Genomic DNA, 20757 nt, shown 5'->3' with positions numbered 1-20757 from the left:
GGGGCTGGAAAACGAGGTGGACAGCGGGGTCGGATGATGGGCTGGACGGCGGGGTCGGGTGATGGGCTGGACGGTGGGGTCGGGTGATGGGCTGGATAGCAGGCTGGCCTGGGTGCCTAGACCGCACGTGGCCCAGGAGCGCCCACTCCCCACTGTGGGCCCAGGGAGGAGGCTGGTCCTCGACCAGTGAACGTGTCTGTGTCTGGGGCACCTCGCCGTGCACCACGGGCCAGGCCAGTCCACCCTCGCCCCGGGCTTAGGAGGGGGAACCAGGCCCCGCTGGCCACTAGGGAATCCAGGACCAGGTAGGAACAGGGGGGCCCGCGCCCCAGAGCTGGGGATGCGCGGAGCTGGGGCAGCGGGCGCGCAGGCCTAGCCCGGGTCCCGCTGGGGTGATGGACGAGGCCCGGGCTCCTGCCGGCCCAGCGCCAAGTCTGGTCCAGGCCGGGCAGCGACTCCCGGCTCCCGCCCCTAGGTGGCACCACCGCTAGAGCCCTCGGCTTCACCAGGGGTGCGGCCTTGCGCATGCGCGGCTCCCCTAGCCGCGTCTTCCCGGCGGGCCCTCCGCGCCTGCGCACCCGGCGCAGCCCGTGTAGTGTCGGCGGGTTTCCGGGAGTCGCGAGGGCGCCACGCAGCTTGCTCCCCGGCTTGCGCGCGGCCCGCCGGCCCAGCAGAGGGCGCCCGCCGGCACGACCCTCGGTTTCTAACCGCGGTTCTTCCCTTCCCTGCTCCGAAGTGAGGGATTTACCCGAACTAGGCGGGCGGGGAGGCTGGAGGAGAAGCTGCCTAACAGCCGGCCGAGGCGGCCCCCGCCCCAGGGGAGCCCGCCCTGCAGCCCGGGGCCGCGGCCGAGCGCAGCCCCCCCTGCGGCCTCGAGAGCGGAACCCGAGGACCCGGCGCGGCCAGAAGCTCTTCGGAGGAGCCAGCATTAAGGCCGAGGGAGCGGCCACGAGGTACCGTCACCTGTTCCCTCCCGAGGGCTAACCGAACACCGCCCGTCGGTCTCCCAGGCTCCCCGAGACCACAGTGCCGGTGGGACCGGGAGTCGTGCAGCCCCGCTCTGGAGCGAGCGTCTTCCGTACCCTCCCCGCCCCCCGCCTCAAGCCCTTACACTGTCCTCCATCATTTCCTCTTCAGCCTCCCACTCCCACCGGACAATCCGCGACGGCAGTTAACACACCTGAACCCGTCCATCCTCAACCTGTCAGTTGCACCGGGAAGCCTCCCCGCGGTCCCGCGCCCGTCCCCACCGCCCAGCCACGCAGTTCTGCAGTCACCACCTCAACGACCCGCTCCGAAACCCCACAGCCTCCTCTTGGTAGACCCGAGACACACACTGCCCGAGTCCACGCGGTCCTGCGCTCCCTTGCCGGACCCGCGCAGCGTCGTGCTCCAGGCGGCCGCGGCACCCTGGGGCCCTAATACTCAGTCCTGGGTCTCCACCACCCCACACCCTTCCCCGGCAGTGGACCCGCAGCCTCCAGCTCGCCGTTTCCGCAGCCGTCTCCACGCCGAATATCCAGCTCCCACGGACGGTCCCACCGGGCGGCTCAGGCACACACACCCCCTCACCAGGTCTGAAACAGAATTCATCATCGTCTTCCTCAAAACTGGCCTCGTGCAGACTTCCCCACATTAGGTGAATGGCACAGCCATCCTGCCACCCTCCCCACCAAGATGGAAGGCACCAACTGGGTATCACACGCTGATTTGAACATCTAGCTGATAACACGAGGGTGAGTGTATCAGGCGAGACCTCTGCCTCATCAGGGCTGGTCCAGTGATCACGCGCGTTCCGACAGCGCTGGAAGATGTGGAGGACGGCTACAGGGTACCACAAGAGAGCACGACAGGATGGGTCCCAGAGGGCGTGGAAGGCTTCCCGGGGGCAGTACCTAAGCTGTTTCCTGAAGAACGAGCAGGACTTCACTAGGTGAGGCTAAGGCGTCCACCCTAGGCGGGGAGGAGAGTGGAGTGGAGGGAGTTGATCACTCAGCAGCCGATTCCCCCACATAAGTCTCTCCAGTCCATCCGTGTCCCTACATCACCACCCTGGCCCACGCCTTCATCTTCTGCCTGGGTTACAGCAGGCTGGCAGGCCTTCTCCCACATCTACTTAGAGCCTTCAGTTCGTTCTCAGCCAAAATCAAAGCTAAGCGTGTCTCTCATACACGGCTCGGTCTTCCCTTGACTTTAGGGTCAAGCCAAAAGCCTGGGCCGACCTGTAAAGCCCTGTCTTGTCTGGGCTCTTCCAGCTCTGCAGCCCTGTGTCATACACTTTGTACCCCACTCTCTGGACTCCCTTCAGGTCCTCAAGCCCCAGGGCCTTGGCACATGCTATGCCACTTTCTCAGGGAAACTTTCCCCATCCAGTGCTCTCCTGTATTTACCATCAGAGGACCCTGTCCCTCTTCCTTACAGGGTTCTATCAGTTTGTGACTATGAGTCTGTGTTGATCACGTGACTGTTCTCCACAAGAGCCATCTCTGCCCTGCTCATTGTTTCCTTAGTGCCCAGAAGAGCCCGTGACACAAGCACTGTGACACCCCAGCACTCTGTTCCGGGACCTTACCTAGGCCACTTTACCTTTGTGGCGTCAGTGTTCTAACATGTAAAATGTAACCAGTACTTGCCACGCAGACTTGCTCTCAGGAGCGAATCCATTATTGAATGGATAAAAAGCACTTGATAAAAGTGCTATCCCCAAAGTTAAGAAATAAGTTATGAGAGGCGTTCAACAGAACAGAACAGATGTTCACCGTTCCAGCTTTATTTTCATTTGGTCACACATGCTTTAAAAAACATACACACACGCCTGTAAAATACCCAAACATCAGGAATTAGAAGGGCATAAAACAAGGGGCTTACAGGTGGAAAGAATATCCTAGGCTTCAGAACAAACAAAACCAACTCAAAAATTTCTTTGTTCAAAACACAAAAATATTTTGTTTTTAAAAACATTTAAGTTTTTTTGTTTTTTTTTTTAAAGGAACATTTTAGGGACAAAAACTTCTTGTATTGCCTGAGGCAGAGCCTGGCTTCTTTCTTCCTTGAAGGCCTTTTGCAAAATACAGAAGCCAGCATTTGCTGGCCTTGATGTTCACCACTCCCACCCTGCCCTCTGGAAGTGCAGGGCTACAGGGCATCCAGGATGTGGTCGATCTTGGTGACCAGCTCCTGTCGCTTTCCCGAGATGAGCTTCTCGTTCTCGATGTACGTGTCTTTCTTGAGCTTGCCAGCCACCAGCCGCTCGGCCTCCACTGCCGACTTCAGTACCAGCTCCTTGACCTGCGCGTCCAGTTTCTGCATTTCGCTCACCTGGCCGAGGCAAGAGCAGGGCAGGGCTCGAGTGTCCTCCGCGGCCCCGCCCCACAGACACCCCCCCCCCACCCCCGCCGCCCAGGGCAGAAGGGCTGCTGTGGAGGGAGAGGCCAGCTTCACCCCCTGTAAGGCCTGTTCCCACAAGCTCTGGCCCCTGTGAGCCAGTCCCTTCACCACCCCCGGCCCCAGATGCGGAGAGACTGTACGGACCAAGTGTGGAAACACCGACACCCCCCGGCACAGTGCCGGACACACGCAGGCACTCAGTGAACGTTCGTTCTCTTCCCTCCCACGGCCAAACTTGGCCAGGGATTTGGTCGGGCAGAGGGCCAACGGCCGCGGGCGGGCGACTCCTGTTATCACCAACTGGGTGTCAGGCTGAGGCCTTTTATAGCCACATTGATTCAACACTCAACAAACACTTGTGAGCCATGAAGCCAGGCACGACGCTACACTGGAAAACAGCAGTGACGACAGATGAGGCATCGCACCCTCAGGAGCTGACGCACGATAAATACTTAAGCACACGGATACGTGGTTTCACAGAGGGGTGCAGAGACGGAGCAGGAGTGGGTGGGGGCGTGTGGAGAGGGGCACCCCGGGGGCTTTCAGCCTCATTTACAGGCACCAAGAACTCATGCAGCACATCCTAGGCAGGGTTCCCAGCGCTTCACATGCACTAACTCATTTCACATGACCGCTGTGAGCTCAGTAAGGATTAACAGCTCCCCCATTTTAGAGATGAGGAAACTGAGGCACACAAGTTAGGTAACCTGCTCAGGTTCAGAAAGTCTGAATCAGAGCCTGGAGTCAAACCCACAATTCTAAGTCTGGGTGCTTCTCCCTGCAGCCCGAGCAATCTGGAGCCTTGTCCAGTCTGGCCTCCAGGAGAGGAAGCAGCTGCTCTCAACACCAGTGCTGTGGAGGCCAGCAGCACTTCCTCCAAATCCAGCTCACAACCAAGAGCCCAAATCTCGTTCCACCCCAAGGGTCGGCACCACGCGACGCGGCCATAACTGGGCGCACCCACCCCACAGGCCAGCGGCGAGCAAGGCCACGCTGGGCGAGGCAGGAAGGAGCCGGGTGACACGGCGATGGCAGGCACTTACTCTGTCGCACAGGTCGGAGCCCTCCGTCTTCAGCCTGGACTGCAGCAGCGCCACCTCAGAGGCCAAGGCCTTGTGCTCCGTTTCCAGGCTCTTCTTGCCACTGTTGAGGGTGGACACGTCCCGGGACTGTTTGTACCTATTGACTGTCTCATCAAAGTGACGGTAGAGACCTAGTCTCTTGTTGACCAGGGTCAAGACCTGCTCTGTGATGCAGGCCACCTTCATCCTGGCTTCTGCAGCCGGATCCTGGGGGAGAGACACCGTGTGTGATGACATCCAGCCCTGAGCCCACTGCGACCTTCTCCTCCCAAGGAGCACCCACCACTAGCACACAAACGAGAAAAGCCACCATCTTGGAAAGTCAGAGAATCACACTCTTGCCGACACTGACCCTGGAACGGTTCAGCAATGGGCAGGACAGGGGACAGGAAGATGAAGCAGACGTTCACATCCAAGTCCAGCAGGACAGACACACTGGTATAAAAGGGATACTAATGCCAGGGTGCACCGTGAGAGGGGTATGAGGTGCTGAGGGAGGAGAAATTCCATCTCAGGCCGGGGAAGACTTCCAGGACGTGTTTCCAGGACCTAAAGGATGAAGCCCAAGCTCCTTAGCCAGCCAAGGCCCTTCAGACGCAGCCCCATGTACTCCCCAGAATCCCTAACCAGTGGGCTACTGCAGAAGCCCTAACCGGGCATGCTCAAAGGCTGACTCTGGCCTGCAGAAGGTCGATTTGGCCCACAATTAGTTTTTTTTTCCTCAGTAAATTATCAAAGCTTTAAAATAGAGATGTATACACAGGAAATCAGTTGAATAAACTATGACTTATCCATACAAGAGAGTCCTCTGCAGCTATAAAAAAATAACAAGGAAGAAAGCTCTCCATGAACTGATATGAGTGATTTTCAGGATACGTTAGTTAAGTGAAAAAAGCAGTGAAAAATAGATATGCTGTTGCTACCTTTTGTGTACAAAAGAAGAAAATAAGAATTAAGTATCTGCCTATTTTTGCAAAATAAACAAATCAGAAAGGCTACCTAGGGGACTGATGAAATTGTTCCCTACAAGGCAGGGTGGGACAGGGTGGAGGAAACCACACCATTTTCAAGTTCTCAATTTAGAACTTTGTTAGTGTTTTACGGTATCACAACCAACATTAAATATTACCAATGATGGAGGAAGAAACCAGAATAAAATTCAAGCATCAATGAACCTAATACCTTTCAAATGAGTAACCAGGGAAAGAAGAACAGAGCAACTACCTTGGGATCACAGACTCTGACACTATGGTCTCAATCTAAAGACAAAAAGAGGGCTTCCCTAGTGGCACAGTGGTTGAGAATCCGCCTGCCAATGCAGGGGACATGGGTTCGATCCCCGATACCGGAAGATCCCGCATGCCACGGAGCAACTAAGCCCGTGCACCACAACTACTGAGCCCACACTCTAGAGCCTGCGAGCCACAACGACTGATCCCGTGTGCCACAACTACTGAAGCCCAGGAGCCTCGAGCCCGTGCTCCACAACAAGAGAAACCACCGCAACGAGAAGCCCACGCACCGCAACGAAGAGTAGCCCCCGCTCGCCGCAACTAGAGAAAGCCTGGACGCAGCAACGAAGACCCAATGCAGCCAAAAATAAATAAATAAATAAATTTATTTTAAAAAATAAAGACAAAAAGAACTGCCAAGAAACCTGGCGCTCTACTGGCAGGTTTGGTGTTTGTAGTGGTAGTATGAGTGCAGCAACTGTGGAACTGTTTTGTTTTGTTTATAGACTTCAGCAAATAAACAAACACACTGATGTTGGGATCCAGGCAAAGAACCCTGTGGGGTTAGACTGGAATAACTCATATTTCAAATACCACATGTATTTATCTCCCGGCTCTGTCTGCTGAAAGGGCTGAGGAGCAGAGATGCTCCAAGAGCAGTGATCACAACCAGCTCCCAGATCATGGTCTCCAGGTACCATTCTGCACTGAAAGGAACCGGAGCTCCTCGGAGAAAGTACAAGATATGCCGGAAACGTACTGCTGCACGCTACAATAAGGAAGTGCACAAAAATACGATGTAGACGGAAAGACAGTCAAACTTGGGACACTTGAGCATCAAAAGGAACGGCACAGTGGACAGTAATCCAGTAAAATAACACATGAATCCAAACGAATAATGAACCAACCAACCAACAAGAAAAGCTTTTCCTTATAGTAGAAAACCACCTAGTAAGGTAAAAGGCACCATAGTTTTTCAGCCACCACAACTATCAGATTCAGATAAGAATTAGTAATAAATACTGTAACTAATGGGTGAATATATATGATATTTATATAGCCTCAAACAGATTATGTATTAATTGCAAAGAAAAATAGTAACATTACAGTGAATAAACCAAGAAAGGCACCAACTCAACCAAGGAGAGTCAGTATCACCAACCCCGGACCAAATGACATCAGGTACCTCCCGACGTGATGCACTGCAGACACAGCACCACTTCATAATGTTCTTGCCAAAAATGCATAATCTGCATTTTCAAGGAGAAACATAAGAAACCTAACGTACACACAAGGCCGAGGAATGTCCCAGATTAAAGCAGACTAAGGAAATATGACAACTAAATGCAATGCATCATCAACTGAATTCTGAAGTATGAAAAAGAATGGCTATAGAAGTTACCCTTGGGGCGATCAGCAAAATTTGAGCCTGGACTGGGTGCTGGTTGTTATTAGAGCAACGTCACATTCCGGACTTCGAGCATCGTGCTCTGGCTCTATGAAACGGGGCCCTTGGGGTCAGGCTGTGCACACGCCTAAGTATTCAAGGGAGGCGGGCAACTTAAACGGCTCAGGAAGAGTACATACGACAGGCCAAATGTTAACCACTCCGTCCAGGTGAAGAGTGCACAAGAGTTCGTTTTACTATTCTTGTAAAATGTCTAAATGCAGAAATATTTTAAAACTCGGGATTTTTAAAATTAATATAGCTTAGGAAATGGGGATATGTCACAGTAAAACCTAGACTCAGCCCTTCTGCGTGACAAGGTGAGCAGCTGCCCTGGTGGCACCCCTACCCCAGGGCAGCCTCGCTGGTCTACGGAACCAGCCAGACCAACGTCCTTGCTCATTCGTACCAACTGCCACCCACAGGCCCCAGCAAAAGCCTGCCATGCTGTCCCACAAGCTGCTCCCTGAGGCAAAGGCCCCGCCCCACCTCTTCTGCCAGTCACTTCCCCGCGAGCCTTTCTGGGCACACGCTCTGCCCACCGCCTCTCCCCACGGAACTGGCCGCCAGCAGCAACCTGTCTCCTTCAACAGTGCATGTCCGTGACCACAGCAACAAAAGGAGGGGTCTCTAGGGTAACGGTCAGCTGAGGCCACGAGCAGGCAGAGGTGTATGTCGCGCGGCCGGGCGCTGGGAAAGCGAGTCAAGCACGCACTGCAGACGGCCGAGTTGGGTACCTTTGTGATGGAGAAGTCCAGCCTGACGTAGACGATGACGGTGAAGAACAGGACGTAGAAGGCAGCCACCACCAGCAGGGGCTCCTGCAGCATGAGCACCTTGTTGAAGGTGTAGTGTACCTGGGGGGAGCCAGGAACACATGCTGACACACGGGTCCACCCGGACTCAGAAACCTGGGGGCGAAGGGGCCTCGCCAGGCCTACAACTGTCCGGGCTGCCCCCGCCATGTGCCCCACCCCCGCCCCCAGAGGCGGCTGTGCCCAAACCACTCCAGGCAAGGAGGAGAGGATGGCAAGTCCCTGACCCTGCAGCCACTGTCCAGGGAGGAGGCCTGGGAGGCAGGGCTGTGGAGCGCATACCACCATGTCCTGAATGTGCTGCTCCACCAGGTTTTTCTTGTGGGCCACGATCACGGGGCGGCCAAACGTGTCCAGGTAGGTGTAGTGCAGCTCATCAGGGGCTCGGCTGATCTCATAGGGACTGTCCACTTGGATGTTTCTAGATGCCAATGGGAGGAAACTGAGCCTCACACAAACTGCACTGACCAACTAGGTTCACAGTGAGGATCCAAGGCCCAAGGGGTCTTCCAGGGTCACGAGTTCTACTCCACTCTCCTCCCCTCCCATCACAGGGAACACCCAACCCCCTGAGACCGCGGACCCACTGTCAGAAAGCCCTGAGCATGAGAATGTTTTGTCGCCCATGCCAAGGGCAGGGGGCCCTGTGAGTGTCAGCTGGTTTCTGCCAAGTGGACCCTAGAGACGCTGTGGCTCTGTCCTTTCCCAAGCCTGGTTCTTCACCTTAGGCCAACATTTGATGAGATCCCTTACCCTTCCAGATTCCTTCCTTTCTGCTTAAACTGGCCAAAGACAGCTCCCTCTGTTTATAACCATGGAACCTGATATACCATCTGAGACCACCCTCCCCCCCACGTTCTGAACCTGGTGTGACACGCCCAGGACAAGACAAAGCCCTCTCCACTATCCCTCCCCTTCCTAGGAGCACAGCCCAAGGCCACCCAGCTGCCTCAACTTTGCAGTTCTTTCCTTTTGCCAGTCACCTCATCGGACTCAGGCCATCACTCTGGCCTGCTATGAATCCTGCCCCTGTCACAGAAAGGGCTGTGTTGGGATAGCTCGTAAGTGCATCTTGTGCCCTCACTGAGTCAAATGTCTCAGTTTAAACTCCACCAGAAGCCCCTCCTCTGCGCCCTAGAACCCAACGTCCCACTCAGGTGCCAAGAGGGCACCACCAGGAAGGGAGACAGGAAGGGAGGTCAGACTCACTTGGCCCCTTCTGGCAGGATGATTTTCACAGTCAGAGAGTCTATCACTTGTTCATCAAACACGTGGTCCACAAGCCTCATCTTCAATGCATACTGGTCTCCTGGAGGGTCAAGCAGACATAGCTGTGACTGGTTTTGTGCGTGTCTGTCTCCTAAGTAAAGTACTAGAATCTAGGCCCTGAACGTCACAAAAGGAGACAGCAGCCACCACCGACTGTGTGCCTTCAATGAAAGAACACATCAGCTGAGTCTTGCTGAAAGGATCGACCTGAGTCTGATCAGGCTCCAGAGACAGCTGTTAATGGGCTAGAAATACGGAAGACAGAGGAATGTGCTGCCCTGCACTCTGACCCGCAATCAGCAAAATCCAGACCATGGGCTACACTACAAATAAGGTCAACTTCTTCAACAGCTAAACCATGAGGAAAACAGATGGAGGAGGAAACTGTGGATTACTAGAGGCTGACAAGACAAATCAACTTTTTTGAAAAACGCAGAACTGGAGTATCTAGAGACATACAAGTGGGTGATAGAACAATGAAGAAATTCAAGAGAGTGTCTCCCAAAAGCCAGGACGGTGATCGCTGTTGTGGGGAAAAGAGGAGGTACGTGAGGGCCTTCTGAGCGACTGGCCAATTCCACTTCCTTGACCTGAGTGACGGTTACAAGGTGCTCCTCCTATAATTTACCGAACTTTACATTTGTATGATTTACTAGATTTTATTTTGCATTAAAAAGGTTTTAAAAAGAAAGACGTGGAAATATGACAAAATGTTTATAATCAATAGTTCTGGGTGCTTATGTAAAAATGTTTATTATTCTCTGAATTTTTTATTTTTTAAATATTTCAAATTTAAAGAATTTAAGCAGTTCCTTCTTATGCTAGAACTGGGGGTAAGAAGCAGCTTTTTACTGTCCTATGTGAATTGATTACCATACGCAGGTATCATTTTTACAACAGTAATTTTTACTCACCCATGAAAAGTTGTTGCTGATATCCCAGGCTTCCTAAGAATGACAAGAGAATACCCTCTCCCCATCTAAAAGGACTGGCAATTATCACACACACACACACACACACACACACACACACACACACGACACAACACAAAACAAACCCACAGGAAATTAAAGAAAAAGACAGTCTTTCCCTTTTCAACTCCCCAACAATTGAAAACTGACCCAAATTATAGAGGTACTCATAGCTTGGGAGGTTGTAGCCGACGATGTAATGGGTCTTCCACCCGCCGAAAAGAGGAAAGCGAGGCCGGATTTCCATCTCTACGGAGTCATCCAAAATAAGAAGGTGGCTGGTGGAAACATTGCCAATCTCATCCCGATAATAAACATCCTGTGCAGCAGCAGGAAGGATGGTCTGCAAGAGAGTGAGCATGCCTTCTGAAGACTCCAGAAACCGACGCAGAGGAAGCGATCCTAAGTCCAGAAGAGACTTCCTGCACCAAGCTCTTCACCACATCACTGCTTAATAGTCTCCAAACTGTGAACAACCTGAGCAAAGTCTAACTTCCCCCCAAAGGCTCCAGAATATCTAGATACCTCATCTGCTTCTCAATCAACGTCAGTGAATAGCCAAACTCTTCTAAACAGTAAGTAACAGACTCATAAATACCTTTGCAGATGCTAAAGACTTAATACAAAGGTAAAAATAATCTAAGTTATTTTGCAGGCGAGCAAACTAAAGACGGAGGAAATCACATGAAATCGCTAGGTGGTTTATGGTTTACTTATGAAAGGGGTTTCTCCACCTAATATTTTTAACTAATTTTTTAAAATCTTTACTTATTTTTAATTATTTATTTCCAAATCTGTAAGCAAATTTTGATAATTGAGAGGAAAATGTAATGCCTCTGTTTGCACAGTGAGCGCTTCTGTAATACTTAAGTACGTGAAAATGCTTCTAGGATTTCATTTATAAGACAGAAAAAGATACAAAACTGTATATGCAAACTGTATATGCAATATGATCAAATGTTTTTTAAAAACAGCATTATAAAAGAAAAAGGAAATATATAAAAGTGTGTCAGAAAAACTAGTGCCTGGGTTTGTTTTTCCTTTTTCCATTATTCAAATTTTCTTTAAAAAACATGACCTACTTATATAAATGGGGGCTTTTTTTTTGGCCTTGATGCTAGTTCCCCAACCAGGGATTGAACCTGGGCCACAGCAGTGAAAATGCCAAGTTCTAACCACTGGGCCGACAGGGAACTCCTGGAGGCAATTTTTTTTTTTAACATTCTGTTGGTTCTAACACCGTCACTCAACTACCTGAACACCAGTCAATCCCAACGACTGTCCATAATTAGCTACTTTCAAAAAGCAAAAGGAAGGACAGATGGGATAGTCATACTTTCCCCAATGTCCAAGTCCAACAGTCCATACCTTAAAAGAACGGATGGAGGAGACTCCACTATCTGGCTGTCTCTGGTAATCATAGCGCGAAAAAGGCCCCTTCAGCACAGCCCCTGTGTGCTTCAGGTCCACGTTTTCCTCCACAGCAATGTTACCCCAGTGGGAGACCTCGATGACTCGGGTCATGCTGGTGATGGTCAGGAAAGGGCTGTTGTTCTCAGAATGTACTTTAAAAGTGTCCTGGAGAGGAAGGAAACAAGCAGCTCAAAGTTTGGTGACAGAGGAATCAACACTAGCTTAAAGCAAATTGATTGGAAACAATTAGTACCAGGACGGTTAAACTGTGACACATCTAATGTATGCAACAGAATGGTTAAATTGTGCTGTCTCTAACGTAACGACATGGAAATATTCACGATATATTATTAATTGGAAAGATAGAATACACAAAGCTGTTTTAGGTTCCAACATAAACATCATTTGTTTTACAAACAAAATTGTCTATACTTATTATTTTATAGCGACTATGTGAGAAAAAGAGAACAGAACCTGAACTGAGATACATGAGAATCTCAACACAGATAGGAAACAGAATTACAGATTATTTCTACTTTCTCCTTGTAGTTTTTATTTTCCAAATTTCTGCAAATGAGCTTTTTAAATTGATTTTTTAAAGCAATTTTTACAGTTTTAAAATAAAATAAAATCTTAAGCTGTAAATAAAGAAAAACTGTAACTAGGAAATAAATATAAGATCTAACAGAGAAGACATAACCTCTCACCAGTGAGCTAACAAATAACTCATAACTGAGGGAGACACGTAGCATTACTGGATTGTTCTAACCTGAAGAAAAGTCATCTAGAAAAGTTCACAGAAGAGACTTTTTAAGATAACGTTTATGGAGTTGACATGTATGTATGTATCAGGCACTCTTTATGAGCTCTGAATAAGCACATAATTTCATTTAATCCTCAAAACATCACAACGAAGTAATTACTACTTATCCCCAATTTTACAAATAAAAAACCCAGAGGCCCAGCAGTTAGTATTAAGAAATCTTTCTGGTCACAGATACAGATTGGTGGTTGCCAGAGGCATGGGTGGGAGAAATGGGTGAACTGTTTTGTTTCTTTTTAATTTAAATAAACTGAATAACAAAATTTTTTAAAAGTAAAATTACAAAAAGACCAGAAAAACATCAAATTAAAAAGCTTTTGTACAGCTAAGGAAACTACCAACAAAACGAAAAGGTTGCCTACTGAATGGAAGAAGATATTTGCAAATGATACAGCCAATAGGGGATTAACACCCAAACTGTACAAAGAACTCCTACAACCTGACATCAAAAAACAAAGGACCCAATTTACAAATGGGCAGAGGATCTGAACAGACATTTTTCCAAGGAAGATATTCAGAGAGCCAACAGACAAATGAGAAGATGCTCAACATCACGCATCATCAGGCAAAGGCAAATCAAAACCACAATGAGGTACTATCACTTCACGTCTGTCAGAACGGCTATCATCAAAAGATAATAAATAACAAGTGTTAGTGAGGATGTAGAGAAAAAGGAAACCTCATGCACTGTTGCTGGGAATGTAAACTGGGGCAGCCACAACAGAAAACAGTATGGAGATTCCTTAAAAAATTAAAAAAACAACTACCATATGACCCAGCAATTCTACTCCTGGGTATTTATCCAAACAAAATGAAAAACACTCATTAGAAAAGTTATATGCACCTCAAAGTTCATAGCAGCATCATTTACAACAGCCAAGATACAGAAGCAACCTAAGTGCCCATCAATAGATGAATGGATAAAGAAGATGTGAGATACACACACACACACACACACACACACACACACACACACACACACACACAGTGGAACACTACTCAGTCATAAAAAAGAATGGAATCTTGCCATTTGTGACAACATGGATGGATCTAGAGGGTACTATGCTAAATGAAGTAAATCAGAAAAAGACAAATACTGTATGATTTCACTTATATGTGGAATCTAGAAAACAAATGAACAAAATAGAAACAGAGTTACAGATATAGAGAACAAACAGGTGGTTGCCAGAGGGGAGAGGGGGGTCAGGGAGGGAGAGAAATAGGTGAGGCACATTAAGAGGTACAACCTTCCAGTTGCAAAATAAATGAGACAAGTATGAAATGTACAGTGTGGCGAAGTCAATAACTACGTAATATCTTTGTATGGTGACATATCCTAACTGCACTTACGGTGGCGATCGTTTTGAAATGTACAGAAATACTGAATCAATATATTGTATAACAGGAACTAACATAGTGTTGTAGGTCAATTACACTTCGAAAACCAAAAACCAAACAAACAAACTCATAGAGAAAGAGATCAGATTTGTGGCCCCGAGAGGCAGAGGCAGGACGGAGGGAGAATTGGAGGAAGGTGGTCAAAAGGTCCAAACTTCCAGCTGTAACATAAATAAGCACTAGGGAAGTGACATACAACGTGATAAATATAATTAGCACTGCTGTACATTCCATATGAAAGCTAAGAGAGTAAATCCTAAGAGTTCTTATCACAGGAAAAATTTTTTTTCTATTTCCTTAACTTTTTTTTATTTTAATTTCACGGCCCCTCGTTCCATATAATTTATATATGAAGCACCCAAAACTGGAGCCGAGGCCTGAACAGTGTCTATTTCTTTAATTTTGTATTTGTATGAGATGATGCACGTGCACTAGCTCCTGCGATCATCACTTCATGATATAAGTCAAATCACGACGCTGTACACCTTGAACTTACTCAGGGCTGTATGTCAATTTAATCTCCTTAAAAATGGAAGAAAAAGAAAAAGTTAAAGGCCAAAAGAACCAGAAAAACACCTTTCTTTCCCAAAAGTCCAAGAAGTAGACAAGATAAGGTTATTTTGTTTTGCTATTTTATTATAATTGTAGTTAACAGCATTTAATGCCAATACCAGCACGGCTATGGGGAAACTGGCAGTTCCATAGTGCTGGTGCCGTAATACACTGGCTAAATTTTCTGAAAAAGCATTTGGCAGTACAGCAAGAGATTTTTAAATGTTTATATGCTTTGATTTGAAAACGTGTACTTCAAAAACTCTATCCTGAGAGTACAGAGCAAAGAAAAGATAGAGAAAGGACGGCTGAAGCATTGTAGCAATAGCCTGACAACCACTGAATCTCAGCGACAGATGGCTGTCCGTTTACGATACTCTATACTTCCGTGTGTTTGAAACGTCCCATAATAACAACATCTTTTTTACGCCTTCATCACTCCCTCTGCCTTTAAGGCTCACGCCCTAGGCTCAGCAACACCACCAGCAGCTAACCCCAGCCACCAGGGCCAGTACAGCTCAGGTTTTCCCATCCCCGCGCCTTTGTCCCCCCATCGCCTCTGCCCAGAATGCCTGGTTTCCTGCTCCCCCAACTCCCACCTCCTTTAGAAAGCCCTCCTCAAGCCCCAGCCTCTATCTGAACTCCCAGAATGAGGCCAGCGAGCCCCATGGAGTCACTTCTCGGCAGGTTAAAACTCTGGGGATGATCTGACATGGTGCTTTGGATTCCCACCCAAGCCCCTCAACGCGTAGTCACCCCCGCAGGAGATATGTCCCTGAAGCAGACAGGGGTGGCCTGGACTCCACAAGGGCCCACCTGACTATAGGCAGGGACATCGCGGAAAGGTCCGTAATCCAGGAGGTCCTCGGAGCGCGTGGGGTTCCCCAACTTGGTGTAGCTCTCCACGTTTCGGGAGGCGAGTTTCACACGCATGGTTTGTGTCTTGGTCGGGTAGGGAGAGTAGAAATAATGGTTCCCCTCAAACACCACAAACTGTTTCTCCGACTGGGTGATCTGGGTTGGATATGGCTGAAGCACATGGGTATAAACGGCTTCCACAATGACTGAAACCTTGGCCCCGGGATCAAGAGCGACTGGGAGCTTGACGGTGAAGAATCTCCCGCTGGAGCAAGGATGAGGAGAAACAATTAAGAGAGACCAAGAAACTGAAAAGAGTACAGCAGCTTAAAATCACAGCAAAATTTTGTACCAAGATAAAAGCAGTTACTTCTAAGAGATCACCTTCAACCTATTAATTTAAGCCTTTTTAAAAATTTATTTATTTGGCGTTTATTTATTTATTTTATTTATTTTATGTTTGGCTGGGTTGGGTCTTTGTTGCTGCACGCGGGCTTTCTCTAGTTGCAGCGAGCGGGGGCTACTCTTCGTTGCGGTGTGCAGGCTTCTCATTGCGGTGGCTTCTCTTGTTGCGGAGCACGGGCTCTAGGCGCGCGGGCTTCAGTAGTTGTGGTGCACGGGCTCAGTAGTTGTGGCTTGCGGGCTCAGTAGTTGTGGCGCACGGGCTTAGTTGCTCCACAGCATGTGGTATCTTCCCGGACCAGGGCTTGAACCCTGGTGTTCCCTGCATTGGCAGGCGGATTCTTAACTGCTGCGCCACCAGGGAAGTCCCTTCCTGCTTTTTAACGTGTGTTTGAAAACTATCCTTAGTAAAGTGTTTTAAAATAAAAAACAAGTGCCAGGCCCCCTGCTAGGTACTGAGGTTAGAGCAGAGAAGGCGGCAAGTTCAAACCCAGGCTTCATGTTCAAAGAGCTCAGTCTACCTCCTGTGAAAAAGCATCACTGTTGGGTTTCCCTGGTGGCACAGTGGTTGAGAGTCCGCCTGCCAACACAAGAGACACGGGTTCGAGCCCTGGTCCGGGAAGATCCCACATGCCGCGGAGTAACTAAGCCTGTGTGCCACAACTACTCAGCCTGCGCTCTAGAGCCCGCGTGCCACAACTACTGAAGCCCGTGCACCCTAGAGCCTGCGCTCCGCAACAAGGGAAGCCACCGCAATGAGAAGCCCGCGCACGACGACGAAGAGCAGCCCCCGCTTACCGCAACTAGAGAAAGCCCGCGCAGCAACAAAGACCCAACGCAGCCAAAATTTTTTAAAAATAAAAAAATAATAATAAAATAAAATAAAAGGCATCACTTTCAGCGCCGTGAAGGCTGGCGAGGAGGTGTGGTAAGGCTGTCTACCCTTGGAAACAGGACGGTAGCCAAGCAGCGATGGGAAGGTGTCTGCTGAGGCAAACAGCCCGCAGGTCCCACCCACCGGTTTCCCATCTGTTGGCTGGGGATCCCTACCCCCATAGATTAGAGACCTGATGTGGCATGGAAGTAACTACTTTCCTGTTGTGAAACACACTGCCACTCTCAGGGGAGTCCAGTTTCAGCACGAGGAGTCAGAAAAGACATCATAAACGGGTCCAGAATGCAGGGAGCCTGTCGCCTGCTACCACACACTCTACTAACTGAGACAGCCTCTAACATGCTGGGCCCATTCTAAGCGACTCTCCTAGTTATGATTCCAGCCCTGATGTGATAACCTACAACCAGACAAGGCAAGACAGACAGAGATATGCTGACCGTTACCTTACCTTTTACCCTTAATTTTGGTTTCTCGTACTTCCAGATTGTTCTCTTCCTCATCCTCTCCCTTCACCTGTAAAAGGCCAAAGGAAGTTATTCTTTTTTGTCTTTTAGTGTCTGAATTTTGAGTCAACAATTAACTAACTGCCGCAGAAGTCCACATTAAAACATTCAAACCACCAGAACTTTGCTGGTTTCAGTAACAATTTTTCAAGTGAAATACAAGAACACTGTCAAAAGACCTACTTTTGCACTGAATAAGCTGTATGATATGCTCTAGAAAATCATATTTTCCTGAATGATCAAATACACACATACAAATTAAAATTACGCTTCCAAACACAGTTTACACTTCCAAATAGAAAGGCCAGAAAGGTTTCTTTCTGGACGTTTTCTTTTTCATTTACATTCCAATATGGCTATGCATAGAAAAAGTCCCAGTATTGTTTATTACTTTTATTTTTTCATTTTTTATTTTGGCTGCGTTGGCTCTTCGTTGCTGCGCAAGGGCTTTCTCTAGTTGTGGCGAGCAGGGGCTACTCTTCGTTGCAGCGTGCGGGCTTCTCATTGCAGTGGCTTCTCTTGCTGCGGCACACAGGCCCCAGAGTGTGCGGTGCGGGCTTCAGTAGTTGTGGCGCATGGGCTCAGTAGTTGTGGCTCAAGGACTGTAGAGCGCAGGCTCAGTAGTTGTGGCACACGAGCTTAGTTGCTCCGCAACATGTGGGATATTCCTGGACCAGGGCTTGAACCCGTGTCCCCTGCACTGGCAGGTGGATTCTTAACCAGTGCACTACCAGGGAAGTCCCTATTTACTGTTGTAGAAGAAAAGTCTCATGCATAACCAAAACTGATTTTAGTTGCGCAAAAGAAGTTAACAGCGGCAAAAGCAATGGCTACTGTGTGGCACACTCTTTTATTCTTATCCTTCATTGCAACCAGCTGTGCAACCAGGAAAGGGATGCCAACTCCGGCAGGCTGCAGGGTCTTTCTGAGAAAGAGCAGGCATCTTGAATGAGACTGTGGAACAGATTCTAAGGGAAAAACTTACACACACAGCACTGATCTCTTTGCCAACCCAACCTCCACCAAAAGAAAAAAAATTTAAGACCACCTTTTAAGACTGGACCAGTGATTCCCAATCGGGTATACAAAGCTATAATGAGAAAGCTATTTGTCATATTTCAAAAAGCCTAAAAGTTATCATACAATCATCCTCAACAAAGGTGTACAGCCTAATAAAAACAACAAATTTCACTACTTTTACTAGAATCCTATCACAGTGGGAACATTCTAGTATACTTGTGCTTATCAGGAACTCTCATTGTTCAGTTATATGTTGATTTGTCTTAAGAAATATTTATTATCACTTCTAAATATTTACTAGATTCAATGTGTAATCTAATAAAAGGTTAGAGAAACAAAATATTTCAAATATAGGATCCAAATGAAAGCAAAAATAGTAAGATAAGTCTTTGGTAGTAAAAAGACAAGGAACCACTGGCTCCTAGTCGATAATCATCCCGGCCTCCTCTACCAGTTCCTAAACTTCTACATGTAGTGTTGAAGATAATTCACTGAAACAGTTTCTAGCAACCTCACCAAAGCCTCCCAGTCAGTTGTTGGAAAATACACATCTCTTGTTTAAGTTTATCATCCAGTTACGTTTCCCATTGGGATAGGGGTACAAGGGAACACATACACCCGTTTGACTCATCTCGCTCTTGGACCACAAATCAAAAAATGGTTCTGAATAAACCTGGTGATGGGACTACAGGTTTTATACCCCAACAGAACCCTACCTCACACCATCTAGGCCACAAGAGGCAATGTCGTACACTGAAGAACACACACACACACACAAAGCGTGAAAGAAACTAACCTGACTCTTTATTCTAAGACATCATGTAGGTTAAACAACTTAACCTCCCAGACTGCAGTCCTCACCAGCAGTAACAGTACACCTTGAAGGGCTCTTATGAGAGTTAAATGAGAATGTACTTAAAATACCTACCACAATACCCGACACAAGGTAAATTCTCAGTTAGGACACCAGTTAAGCGCTCTCCGGCATGATGGCCAGATAGCTTCTGCTGTCGTCTTGTTATACTGTGGCAACCTCACTAAATGACAACTTGCTTTTATAAAAGAATGGGATTTAACATTCAGAACATTCAAATGAAGTTTTAATCCATCCTTCCACAAACCTTTAAGTAAAACTGCGTGTTTCATCATGGACAAAGCATGATAAGGGAACAGGAGTCATTTCGGAAGCATGATCTCCATAAAGGTAACTTTATAGCTCCAAATTCAGCAGTCAGGTACGCTAAGAAGAAATACGACACTGGAATGACTATTCTCCAAACCAATAACTGGGTAATCACTTAATGGATGCTGTTTAAGGAAAACAGTAATAGAAGGCAAACCTCTGTATACGTATATTCCCTCTATTCCCAAAGCCAACACTGCTTCCTTGAGAGGCATAAAAATGACCACTGAAATGCATGGAAGAACAGAAGCAAAGTTGGGAGGCATTTACTGCGTTACTGTAAGAATGAGAACCGGTCGGGGCGAGGGAGAGAACTGGACTTTCCCTTTCTGTACTGTATTACTTGCACGAGTTTTTAAACTAACTTTAAGGAAAAGGAAATTTTTTGAAGCCGCCGTTCGCAACCGTAAGAAGTGCGTTATATTAACAACGGTTTCAAACGATTCCAAACTTGGAAGCAGGGGAGCTGCTCCATTTGCGATCGCACTGGACGGAGCCCAGCTCCCTGGCGAATCCGCGCTCCGGCCGCACCACCGCGCGGCGCCCCCGCAGGCCACGGGCCCAGCCGCCTGCGCCGCCGGCCGGGGCTGACGTGTCCGGGGCGGGGACGGGCGCCGGTCCTCCCGGCCGGCCCGTGTCCCCGGGCCCAGCTCACCTGCACGCCGAGGTACGCCAGCCGCGCCTCCAGCTCGGGCTCCAGAGCCAGTAGGAAGGAGGCGACGCGGGGCGAGGAGCTACCGCCCGCGTGCGCCAGGACCACCTCGGCCGTCACCTTGGCCAAGTGGCTGCTCAGGTCCACAGTGCGCTTCACGTCCTCGTTGATCAGCGGCGGCGCCTCCGCGGAGGCGCGGCCCGGCGCCGGAGCCCAGGCCCAGATCAGCAGCAGCAGCGGCAGCAGGCGAGCTGCGGGCGCCTCCATGGCCATGACTGAGCTAGGCCGCGGGTGGCCCATCTGCGCGCGTACCCCGTGTCCGCCACGGCGCAGCAGCCCATTGGGCCCGCTGGCGCCCCAAGATGGCGGCGCCCAGGGGCGAGGACCCCGTCTCCATGGTAACGGGCGGCCCGCCGGGCGCCTGCTTGCGTGCACTGGCCGGTCTCAGGTCCCTGGAAGGCGCCCTGGTCTCCCCACCGCTCTCCCACAGAGGTAACACTGACAAAGATAAAGGAGGAGCACAGACTGCGTCTGTCCACAAGAAGTGCTGATGATGAGTAAACGGTATGTTACTTTTTAGCTTAAAAAGTACTGCCCCCAAATTCTCCGTTAAACATGAAGCCATTTTCATTCTCTTTATTAATTCATCCTTTCACTCCCTCAAGAAACATTTATTGAGCTTTAAGTTGCATACCCATCCGAAAGAGAGGCAGTAAGACATCCTTTTAACAGGGAACATACTTTTGATGTGGAAGAATGAGAGGGAAGATGTCTTGTAGACGGTGAGCAGTCTGGGCCACAGAACTCCACAATCCTTTTGAGGAACTTGCATTAGTTCCGTCTGGGGGAACGAGA

General features: G+C 48.9%; 1 protein-coding gene and 1 long non-coding RNA gene across 3 annotated transcripts; one reads left to right on the top strand and one right to left on the bottom strand.

The window, feature by feature from the left end:
• Positions 1–674: 674 nt before the first annotated feature.
• Positions 675–9923, top strand: LOC137232824 (uncharacterized). The gene is made up of 3 exons (XR_010947195.1): positions 675–953; positions 1138–1933; positions 4172–9923. It is a non-coding gene; the product is annotated as an uncharacterized lncRNA (long non-coding RNA).
• On the bottom strand, positions 2755–20228 carry RPN1 (ribophorin I). 2 transcript variants are annotated; one of them, XM_067755648.1, is made up of 10 exons: positions 19906–20226; positions 16993–17057; positions 15206–15512; positions 11572–11781; positions 10354–10546; positions 9173–9272; positions 8246–8384; positions 7886–8005; positions 4431–4676; positions 2755–3318 (listed from the first exon to the last, which is right to left on the bottom strand). In XM_067755648.1, the coding sequence occupies exons 1-10, from the start codon at positions 20200–20202 to the stop codon at positions 3136–3138; spliced, it is 1860 nt and encodes a 619-aa protein (XP_067611749.1). In that variant the 5' UTR covers positions 20203–20226; the 3' UTR covers positions 2755–3135. The 2 variants fall into 2 exon arrangements, with proteins under 2 accessions (XP_067611749.1, XP_067611750.1); XM_067755649.1 differs by lacking the exons at positions 2755–3318; positions 4431–4676 and adding an exon at positions 6070–6951 and having other exon boundaries at positions 19906–20228.
• Positions 20229–20757: the final 529 nt, after the last annotated feature.

Source organism: Pseudorca crassidens, chromosome 10, assembly GCF_039906515.1.
Source record: "Pseudorca crassidens isolate mPseCra1 chromosome 10, mPseCra1.hap1, whole genome shotgun sequence".
NCBI classification, from domain to species: Eukaryota; Metazoa; Chordata; class Mammalia; order Artiodactyla; family Delphinidae; genus Pseudorca; species Pseudorca crassidens.
This window is presented reverse-complemented; position numbering and strand designations above follow the sequence as displayed.

Excerpts from the sequence above, each read along its gene's own strand:
- RPN1 (XM_067755648.1), bottom strand. The coding sequence starts at position 20,202 with ATGGGCCACCCGCGGCCTAGCTCAGTCATGGCCATGGAGGCGCCCGCA. Across the intron at positions 8,006-8,245 it reads AGCACATTCAGGACATGGTG|GTACACTACACCTTCAACAA; the intron begins GTATGCGCTCCA and ends GGCTCCCCCCAG. Across the intron at positions 3,319-4,430 it reads GCTCCGACCTGTGCGACAGA|GTGAGCGAAATGCAGAAACT; the intron begins GTAAGTGCCTGC and ends TGCCTCGGCCAG.